The sequence below is a fragment of the Alligator mississippiensis genome, chromosome 12 (assembly GCF_030867095.1).
Source record: "Alligator mississippiensis isolate rAllMis1 chromosome 12, rAllMis1, whole genome shotgun sequence".
NCBI lineage: Eukaryota > Metazoa > Chordata > Crocodylia > Alligatoridae > Alligator > Alligator mississippiensis.
Window position 1 is genome coordinate 20,008,572 of NC_081835.1, and position 10,240 is coordinate 20,018,811.

The 10,240-nt window shown below is 58.7% G+C and overlaps 1 protein-coding gene across 5 annotated transcripts in view; it reads right to left on the minus strand.

The window, feature by feature from the left end:
- COL7A1 (collagen type VII alpha 1 chain) overlaps nt 1-9,163 on the minus strand; it is an 84,018-nt gene extending 74,855 nt beyond the window's left edge. For 3 of the 5 annotated variants that reach the window (XM_059716039.1, XM_059716035.1, XM_059716034.1), the window contains exons 1-2: nt 3,741-3,846; nt 221-314 (exon numbers count right to left, since the gene is read on the minus strand). In XM_059716039.1, coding sequence (XP_059572022.1) covers nt 221-308 — 88 coding nt within the window. In that variant the 5' untranslated portion in view covers nt 309-314; nt 3,741-3,846. Of the gene's footprint in view, nt 1-220; nt 315-3,740; nt 3,847-4,793; nt 4,888-8,932 lie in introns of those variants that run through there. The other 2 variants (XM_059716038.1, XM_059716036.1) reach the window with 2 other exon arrangements.
- Between the last annotated feature and the right edge of the window lie 1,077 nt (nt 9,164-10,240).

Consider the following 10,240-nt stretch of genomic DNA (forward strand, 5'->3'; position numbering starts at 1 on the left):
TGGGCCAACTCTCCCAGCATCCATGCTCAGAGGACACCATGGGGCATGGGCTGGTTTGAGAGGGAGAGGTTGGGACCAGCCTGAAGCTACTCAGTCCAAGCTCCTTTGGCTAGGCAGCAACTCCTGCCCCCAACACCACCATGGCATCCCTCCACTTTCTCTGTCCCCAGCCACGTCTCCAGACACGGTGCTCAGAGCACCCCACCCAGAGAGCACTCACCTTGGTTCCTCTTCTGGGCTATCACTGGTGCCAGGGCCAGGAGCACGGCTTGGAGCCTGGCGAGGAGCAGGACCCACCCTCTCATCATGGGACCCTGCAAGACATGAAGCAGGTGCTGAGCTCAGGCAAGAAGCAGAGAAAGCAGGAGGGCTCCCCTCTCAGCAAGGCAGTCAGGGGAAGAAAGGGGCAGACTCCCAGAGACAAGGCCAGGGTGCACGCACCCCAGTGCACAGAGTGAATTACTAAAACTAGCTGGGACCCAAGCTCTGACCCATGGCCAGATGCAAGGAACCCCTCACACATTCTTGCAGGATAACTCACCAACATGTCCCGAGCCTGAGCACCTTCGCCTTGCCGTAGCCTTGGGCCCTTTCACTCCCTGTAAAGCTCCAGCCCTGTTTGAGCTCTGCTAAGCTCTGGGGCTCTCTGAGCTGTGTTGGTAGCAGGATCTGCAGGTTAATGGGGGCTAAAGAGTAAACCTGCTGCCTGTCATTGCACTGCAACCACCCTGTCCCTGTGGTCCATTCTACCTGCTCTGACCCCGTCCCCGCCCTACAAACCTCCAGCTCCATGTTGCTCAGCTGGGAAGTCCCACCACAGCCAGGGGGAAGGGGAAGCAGAAGCCACATGGCATCATAAGCACTTTTATTACATCAAGCAAAGCAAACCTTTCCCCATGCACCTCCTTTCTGAGGGCACAGCTTTCCCCACCAGCCCCTTCACCATGTTGTGTCATCCCATCCCTGCACCCCTCCCAAGCGACAGGGCCAAAGTTTTTCAAATGCTGATAACTTTATTTTTACTCTTCACAGGGAATGTGAAGGGACTGCCAACATCTCTGCCTTCAAATATGAAGCTGTGCTCATGAACTAACTGTAGAAAATGGCATTGTGTCCCCTCTGCCAGGGCCAGTCATGTCAGGCTCTCCCAGGGGCAGCCTCACTCCATCTCTACCCACAAAGGAGTCTGGGTGGCCTGTACTGAACACAGCTTTCCAACTAGGGACTTGGCCTTTATGAGCATAGCACTTATTTTTCCCCAACTCCTGCACCCTAGCTCTTCAACTGCCCTTTCTTTGGGTGGTTGGAGATCTCAGAGCTGTCCACAGTGACTGACAGGGCTCTGCCCAGAGCCATCACTGCTAATCTATAGCCCAGCAATGGATACAATCTAGAGAAGCAGCAGCGAGCTAAAGCAGCCCTCGTGCCTTCTGCTGCAGATCCTAGATGGGGCAGGCTGGTGGGAACAGCACAGCAAAGCACTGGCTCAAACTTCTCAGGCCACCACTAAAAGGACTGCAATTCAACCAGACTGGCTTTTGTTTGACAGCCCATCCATGCACTGAGCTCTCCTGGGTCACACCGGCCCTCAGCCATTGAGCGCTGACATGGAGAGCTGGAATGGCAGAGGGTAGGGGAACCATGGCGAGGGGGGGAGCCAGGGGCAAATGGCCGTGAGCTCCAAACATGGAGCTTCACTGTCCCCTGAGCAGAGCAGCTTCCAGTCCATCCCTGCCTCAAGCTCCAGAATGAGGAGCTCCACCAAGGGGCTGCAGAGGCCTACTCTCCACGCGGCCCTGCACCGCTTCATTAAAGCCCAGCTGGAAGGCTGTATGGGCTTTGGACAAACTGGCACCTCACTGCTTGCAGCCCTGCTTGCTGTGGATGAGCCAACCCAGTTCGAGTTAGTGCAGAGCAAGGACAAGGCGGCCATACTGCCTCCGGGGCACCCTCCCAGCTCAAGTCACACGCGTGTGAATTCTAAGAGTGTGCAAACCCTCGAAAGGCAGCCAGCACCCTGCCCAGCTGGGCACGAAACAGTCGCCTCAGGCTTCCTCCAGCTTTTCTAATTAACCTGGAGTCCACAGCTACCAAATGGGGCTGAGCTGTGGCCCAAATAATACCCAACCCTGGGATTGGGCTTCTCCACTGCGGGTTTTGGGAGAGGAGGAGCGGTATTATGCCCATATTACTGAGGGGAAGGTCACACAGCCAGTTTGTGACAGAGAGGAGTGGAACCAGCCCAGGGCTCTGCCCACTGGAGCCCACAGCCCACTGGAGCCCCCAGCACTGGAGGGAATCAGGGAGCTCCTCTGGGCTCTGGGGCACTGACTCCTTCCCGAGGCCCTGGGGGCTGTTCTGCACAGGCTGTGTTCTGCACAGAGCAGCATGCAGGAGATGCTTTGGCAGGGCCCAGGTGGCACGTCTGGCTTAGTGGGCTGCGTTCGCACACGCTCAGCGGTTGGGTAAGGAGCCTGAAGCACCATGCATGTAGGGCCGGGCTGCGCAGGGAGGACTGGTATGGGCAGAGCCAGCCAAAGGGGTGGGGAAGGGGCTCTCTGCCAAATCCACTGGGGGCCCCTTCCAACAAAGGCTGGGCGCTCCTGGGAACCTGGATGGCAGCCTGGCACAGGTACACAGCACCCAGGGGCCCTGCTCCTCTGACGAACATCAAAGGCGATTCTGAGGTCCATAACCGTCAGTGCTGCAGGTCAGGCATGATGGCGGCACCCCCCGCCCAACACACACCCCTATGCTGGCAGCCGAGGCCAGAGGAATGCTGGCTCCCAGGCAGCTCCTAGCTCCCCAGCTCCTCCCTTGAAAAGCAAAGAGAGCATCAGCTGGAGCTGTGCAGCCCTGGAGGAAGCCAACCTGGCCAAGGAGGCGTGCACCCTGTTGCCCCCACCCCTGAGCACGCAGTACCCCAGGGAAGGAAGCGCCCCACAGGCTGAGCTCCCACACCAGCCCTATGCCAGCCCTCCCCTTCCCACTGCTCACTCAGCAGCCCTTGGCCCCAGGAGGAGCAGATCCTCCACCCCAATGCTGCAAAGAAGGCAAATCCAAGCCACCTCCAGCCACCCAAGCTGAAGGGCAAGGTCAGGGCAGAAACACTCCCAGGAGGGGCTGGGCCAAGAGCAAAGCCCTCCCAGCCAGGGGAGATGCTCCCCAGGACTCCAGGCAGCAAAGCCCAGGCCAGTTCACAGCCCTCACATCTGCATCTCCTAAGTTCCCCTGGTGTCAGTGAAAGCTGAGCAGGGCCAGCAACGCAGCAGGGCCAAAGGGCACCACAGGCCACTGGGGTCTCTAAACCCAAAGCTAGCAATGGCACCCCCAGCATGGCACATCCTGCCCCACAGCCCCTAGATCAGCAGGAAGTGAACGGGCAGGCGGGTTCCCCCTACAGACCAGGAGCCCAAGCATGCCGCACACACGGTGGCAGTGATCTGCCAGCCCCAAGCCTCCTAGCTTCCCTTCAGCCCCTCCCAGCAGCCCCCAGGCCAGCTGCATGCCCCTCAGTGCAAGTGCGGCAACAGGGCCTGGGAGCACCCAGCAGAGGAGTGTGCGGGCGTGGGCAGCCACGGGAGCCTGCCGTGCACACACACATGCAGAGAGCAGAGCCGAGTGAGCTACAGCAGTGTGTGAAGTTGGTCACAAGCATGAGTACTCGGTCTTCATCTGATCGAGCCTCAATTCTCTGCTCCCCGCTACCGTCCCTTGGTCTGGCCGACGGCCCCACTCACCTCCCACTGGGCACTTAGCTCCACGGGGCCCCGGGAAAGTCAGAGCCTGCCAGAGCTGCTCCAAGGAGCTGCGGGTCCTGTTTGCAAGGAGCGTACTGCCATGAAGATCCCGCCCTCTGGGTGAAGGGTGCGCACAGAATCCACCTCCCCAGCCTCTGCGGCCCATCCCTTCCCCACTCCCCTCCTCCTGCCTCCCTGCTTCCCTCCTCTGCTGAAAATGCCCAAGCCAGCTGAGCAGCCTGCACTCCCCATGGCCCAGCCAGTGCCCCCCTAGCTCTCACCTCTGCAACTGGGTGCCCAGACAGTGTTGTGGTGGCACCACAAATGCTCATTCCCTACAGCTGACACCTGCCTGCACCCTAAAAGTGGTGTGGGTTTGCAAGAGGGAGGGAATCAGAAGGCATCACCTTGCCAGAAAGATGCTAAAGGCTCTCCCAGCAGAGCCAGATGCACAAGGGAAGACTGAGCTGGTGCCAGGAGATGCTCATGCCCTAGGTTTGCACGGTGGCAAGCCAGGCAACAAGCACTCCTTGGCTTGGCTCCCCAGCAGAACAGATCCAGTGGGATGTTGGTGCAGATCCAGTGCAGGGGCAGGTGGGACTAACCTAGAGGGGCAGGCACAAGACACAGAGCCTGGGCAGCTACAATGATTGTGTGGGGTCTTAGCTCGGCCACAGCACACTGCAACCTGACCCCCAAGCATACCACCTTCCCAGGGTAACTCCCACAGCTGCCAAGATAGGCTCATCTTCCCCCACCTTTTCAGCCCCTGCACAGAGGGACAGTGGCCACCCAGCTGCCCACACAGGGGCCTGTCCCCAGCCAGGGGCACCCCACAAGTGCTAGGGGGCAGGCACGGAGCAGCCTGAGCAGGGGGGTCTGTGCTGCTCCGGGCTCTGGCACAGGATACACTGGAGGCACTGAGTGCACCACTGACTCCCTGCCCCCAAGGCCAAGCCCAGCTGCCCTGGCACAAGCAGGGAAGGTGACAGCCTCAGGGCAGCAGGAGGCTGAGAAGTGCCTGGGGCTGGGACAGAGAAGGGTCCTGCTTACCTGCAGCCACGATCGCCCTGCACCATGCACCAGGCTCTGGTCGCCTCCTCCCTGCACTGCTTTTGGGGGCAGCAGTGCTGGCAGCTCCTGCAGCCCTGCCCCTGCCGCCACAGCCAATGGGCCCCCAGTGGGTGTGGAGGCCCCTCCCTGCCCCAACTGGGAGGCTTTCCTGGCCACAGCCATTGCCCCCCCTCCCCTCCCTCCTGCAGAGGCACCCAGCAGGTCTCACACCCACAGCAGGGGAGGTCCCTCTGACTTGGGGCTGCATCAGGGTGGAGCTGTAGTGTTAGCCACAAGTGAGGCAGAACAGATTTGCACCTTGAGATCCAGAGAGAAAGCGGGAGAGAGAGCACAAGCTTGGGTGGACACAAGATCACTGCATTGGCTGCTGGGATGAGTTGGACGAGGGCTGTGAAACTCATCGGATGCGGGGCCTCAGCACACCACAGGCATGTGTGTGTGTGGGGGGGTGGGTATGTGTGTGTTAGACAGGGGTAGTCTAGGACGGTGTGGGGAGGCCACAGGCAGCACATGCCATGATCGAGCCTCAATTCTCTGCTCCCCACTACTGTCCATTGGCCAGCCCCAGACACCACATGCACCATGTGGGGCTGGCTTGGAGCATGCGCTGGGGATCCAGCACACGGGGACAATTTATGGGCCCAATGCAGACTGGCCCTGGGTGCAGCATGAACAGCCAGTCTGACACAGGTGTTGCATGCCAAGTATGGGGCTGGCTGCTGCGTGTGCTGCATTGCGGGGACTGATACTACGGCTTCATGGTCTGGATCTCTGACACCCCAATTTAGACAGTGGCTTGGTACAGGATGGTTTGGATAGGGAGGCCCTGCCTCTGATGGGGGGGTTAGACCAGACAACCTCCGAGATCCCTTCCAATCCGACTTGTCCATGACTCTGAGCTGGTGACCTGCAAAAACTGAGGCTCCTTCTACCCCAGGGAAACAAAAGGCTCTGTAGCACATCTAGCAGTTTTTGAGGCAAATGCCCCCTTTGCCTTGGAGTTTCTCCTATTTTTCCATGACCAAACTCTAGGACCTAGTGCCTGGGGCCTGGTAACACTATTGGGGATTGGCATTTGACCAAACCAGTTGTTTCTGCCTGGAAGTTCTGGGGAAAAACTGAATAGGTGTTTGGGCCAGATGGATGTAGAGGCTTCCTGAGAGGCAGGGCACAGGGGACACTGGGAAGGGGTAGGACAGCCACACTATCCCCTCTCCCCATGCTAGAGGGATCTGGTCTGTGAGGGGACTTTCACGCTCCACCCCACAAGGGAGAATGGGGCCCTTTGTCCGAGCGTGCACTGGCTCTTGAGTTCAGACTAACATACCATGTCAACTAACCCACTCCACACAGGATCCTGTGCAACCAGAGACCACCGACTCTGGCAGGGCAGTGCCCTGCCTGGAAACACTCAGTGCTCCCAAGGGAACAGCTGGCCAGTGTCCAATGCTACACATCGCAGCAGGGGGCTCTGAGAGCAAGAGGACTGACCTTATTTACAGCATATAACGTTATCTGGCTGTTTTTTAGCTCAGCCCCTAGGGATCCACAAAGGGCACGTCTAATAAGCCACAACCCAGCAAAAGACCATTCCACCTTGAGCAAGCCCCAGGGTCTCACCAGCAATCCCAAGCTTACCATTAGCCAAGTCAAACAATACAATAAAATGGAATCAAACTTCCCCTGAGACCAGCCCGGCCTGGCCAGCATCTTCTTATCTAGACACTTTGCTCCCATCGCTGTGAGATCTGCATGCTTCCCAAGTACGCACAAATAGGAACATCAATTGCCTTGTTGGAGCAAGGAGATGAGCCATCTAGCCTGTCTCCAGAGGAAGGTGCAACGGAAATCCCTACAAGGCCTCTATATGTGGACTCTATTGTCATAGGGAGACACGTGCCTGTGGACAGCAAATGCTCTGAGCCAGAACAACTTGGAGCTATGGAGAGTACATGCTTTATACCCCTATCTGTATTTCAGTCCAGTTCACTTTCACCCCAGCTGATATTGCATGGGTTTACCAGTCTTTCATGGTGCCCCATAGCCTGGCTGGAAAAAACAGGGGTTCTTTGAAACCCAATGGAAGCCCAGTCCCTGAGACTGACAAAGCAGCCCTATCTCTCCTGTTCGTTTCCAGCCACAGCACCTGACCTCTCCTTCCTGCCATACCAGTCTCTGCCCAGAGTGCTGCTGGGCAGCTCAGTTCAGGGAGAGGGAACACATGCAACACAGAGGTCTGGGATGGTCCAACCAGCAAAGGGCAGTGGGGTGCTCTGGCACTTCACCATAGCCCAAGTAACCCCAAAATCACCCCTTCTCTGGCTAGCAGGAAATTTCTAGGCATCTCCCCTATGCCCCATCAGCACTAACCCTCCACGACCATGGAAAATTAGAGCTTCTTCAGCCCCTAGGTTTCTACCTAATGGAACAAGCCCCCAGGTTATCCAACCTCCAGCATCTCACTGACACACACCTTCAATGTGCATTTTGCAGCAGCCCCAAGAGGCTCCCACCAATAATGAGTGCATTGCACCAGACAGAGCATTCCTGAGGAGAAGCCATCTTTCCGGGGACCCTCCGCCCACCTCAGGAGGAGGTTAGGAAGGCCTCAGTCTCAAAGCAATTCCCAGTGACCGTTTAAGGCAGCTCCATCCTGGGAGCCCCCAAAATACAACTGAAGAAGGAACAGGGCAGGCACCTGGGATCACATGAGAAATCCAAGACGAGTGGTCCACTGACCCTGCCCCATCCCATAGACACCAAGGTACTGAGGTTACAGAGTGGCTGAGAGCACTACCATGTCTAAGGCAAGGGTGAACAAAGCCACTGAGGGGAACTGAGCCAGGGCAGGCCCCGAGCTGAGCTGGGCAGGCCCCATCCACATACCTGCCATTTGCTCTGGCCCTATCTGAGAGCTTTTCAACCAGCTGAAGCCCAAGCAAGAGCTAGAGACATGGGCCACCTTGTGCAGAGGGGCACTGCCCTGCACCTAGGTGAAAGCTAGGAGCACAGGTCTTGTTCTGATGGAGTCTGTTCAGCCACCAGAAACCAAGTCACTGGAGAAAGGTCTTCAACCAACAAACATCCAGGAGGCGGAACAGCTCCAGAAGCTTAGAGCACCAACCAGGATGGCCACCAGACGGCACACAAATTAGAGGAGCACAGGATTCCCAGTCTGGAAAGAGGCAGCATGAATACAGGCCAGGAAGTCAGGGACATCTCCTCCCCTGCCCTCAATGCCAAGGCAAAGAGCCGTGCACTGAAACCCAATCATCAAAGCAATGGGTTCTGACCATCTCCACCACCCATCCGGGGAACTGCCTGCTGCAGGACACGGGGCAGCGCAGACTTCCAAGTACACTGTGACTGTGGGGTGCGAGTGCCATGAGAGGGAAGCCTGATCATGCTGCTGAACCTACCCAATGTGGGACAGTCCCAGCTGTGCTGCAGTCACTCCTCTGGCAGCATGTGTGGATGGACCCTGTCAGGGGCAGGACAGCACATGTACAACACACCACTAAGTTGGTTCAGTACAGTAGGATGGGGAAAGCTGAGCAAATGGCTCCCAGAGGTGCTCCTGCTAAGATCAGTGCCCAGGCACCCCTGCCACCAGCATCTGAGTGCTAGCCATCTCCTGAGCACTGCAGAGAGTCTTGCTGGCCTGTCCACTGGCTCCCTCCCGGCTCCCTAGCTTGAGCTGCTCTTCCGAGGGCCGAGCAGAGAGGGGATGGGCTGTGAAAACACTTCTGCACAGAGCCCTGTGTCAGGTGCCAGAGGCAGCTGCAGGCTCCAGCTGTGGAGTACCTTCTCCCCAAGAAGTCTCCCCCACAGGCAGCTGGCTTGTGCCAGGGGAAGAGGGTTGAATCCCCTAGTTGTGGTGATGATGGCAGGCTCCTCTCCAGCACATCCCTCGCTCAACCCAGTGCAGTCCAGAGCCCCACTCTGCAGGCCAAATCCTGCTCCCAGCCCTGCACCTTTTCCCTGTTTCTCCTATGGTCCAGCCCCCAGCTGGCAAAAAGCGGAGGCCTCTTCAGGGGCAGGCTGTGCCCTGGAGGTGGCTGGGCCCCTCCCCTCCCTGCAGGTGTCCAGCCACCTCTGTGCTTTCCCCTCCAATTTACCTGTGTCCTTGCATCCTCGCTGGGAGACACAGACTCCACAGGCTCAGAGGCTTCCTCTCAACTCCCACTGGGACCATAGGCTGGTGCAGGGGCATCTTTCAGCAAAGCCCAGAGGCCTCTAGCCCTGGGAAGCTCCAGACTCCCAGACCCCCTATAGCCCCTCAAAGCTGGGCCCACAGATCAGTGCCAGCCCAGATGCTCCAGGCTGCAGCCTCCCTGCCTGGGGCCAGGAGAACTTAGTTCCCAGGCCTGCTCTGTCCCTGGGCAGGGGAGGGGCTGCCTTGGCCCAGTAGCTCCCTCTTAAAGGCGCAGCTTCCTGAGCATCTCCTGGGACCTCCTTAGCCTTGGCTTGCACTCCCTTTACCGGGGACGAATCCAGCTCCTCTCCGGTGCTCCAGGCGGCCTTTAGCTTCCCCTGCTGGATGCACTCTCATGTCCAGCCCAGAGGTGCTGTGGGCAAGTCGAGGCGGCTACAGCACAAGCTGCACCAAGCCCTGGGATGGAGGCGACTGCAGTGCCCTCCTCCCCGCTGGCTGGCAGCAGGCTGATTAACGAAGGCAGGGCAGCCTGTCCCAATTAGAGAGGGGCTTCATTAAACAGGGAGTGGAGGGGGCTGCCAAGTGCTGGGCAGCTGGCCTCATGCCCAGTGCATTCTTCAAGAGGACTGTCCAGAGGTGATGGCTGGAAGGACTGGGAGCTGGACACACACACTGGTCCCACCACTGCCCCTAGGCACATCTCCCTGGCCGGGGTCTGCCCCAAGTTGAGCCAGGTGACCTCTCCCTGTTAGCAGCTATGGCCTGGGAAGGAAAAGCAGTGGGGTACAGCTGTGGTGCTGCCCTGCGAGCCCAGCCCAGACACAGCTCCCCTGATGCACCCCACAAGGGCAGCAAGAGAGGGGAGGTGGCAAGGGCAGGTCTCGGGGCCCAGGCTGCCCATGGGACACCTTCTAGCTCTCTGGTGGGGCACCTCCAGGCAGGCTGCCTCTACTGCAGCCCCAGAGCACCAGGTGCGAGTGACTCACCAAGCAGGGCCTCCCTGGCCCCTCCTGCTCCCAGGCCTGGCAGGCTTTGCCAAATGCCAAAGCTGTGAGGGGATGATACCAAAGCGTCATCCTGAACTGCCCCTTCTCTCTGTCCTGCCCCTGCCCCTCCCTCCTTCTGCAGGAAGAGACGCAGTCGCTCTGGGGCCAGGCGGCCAGATAGGAACTTGAGGAATCTGCGCCCGCAGGCAGCTTGTCTTGGCCTGGGCCTCCTCCCTGCTCTGCGGGCAACGAGCCACCATGCTCAGCGCTCTCTGCAGTAGGGG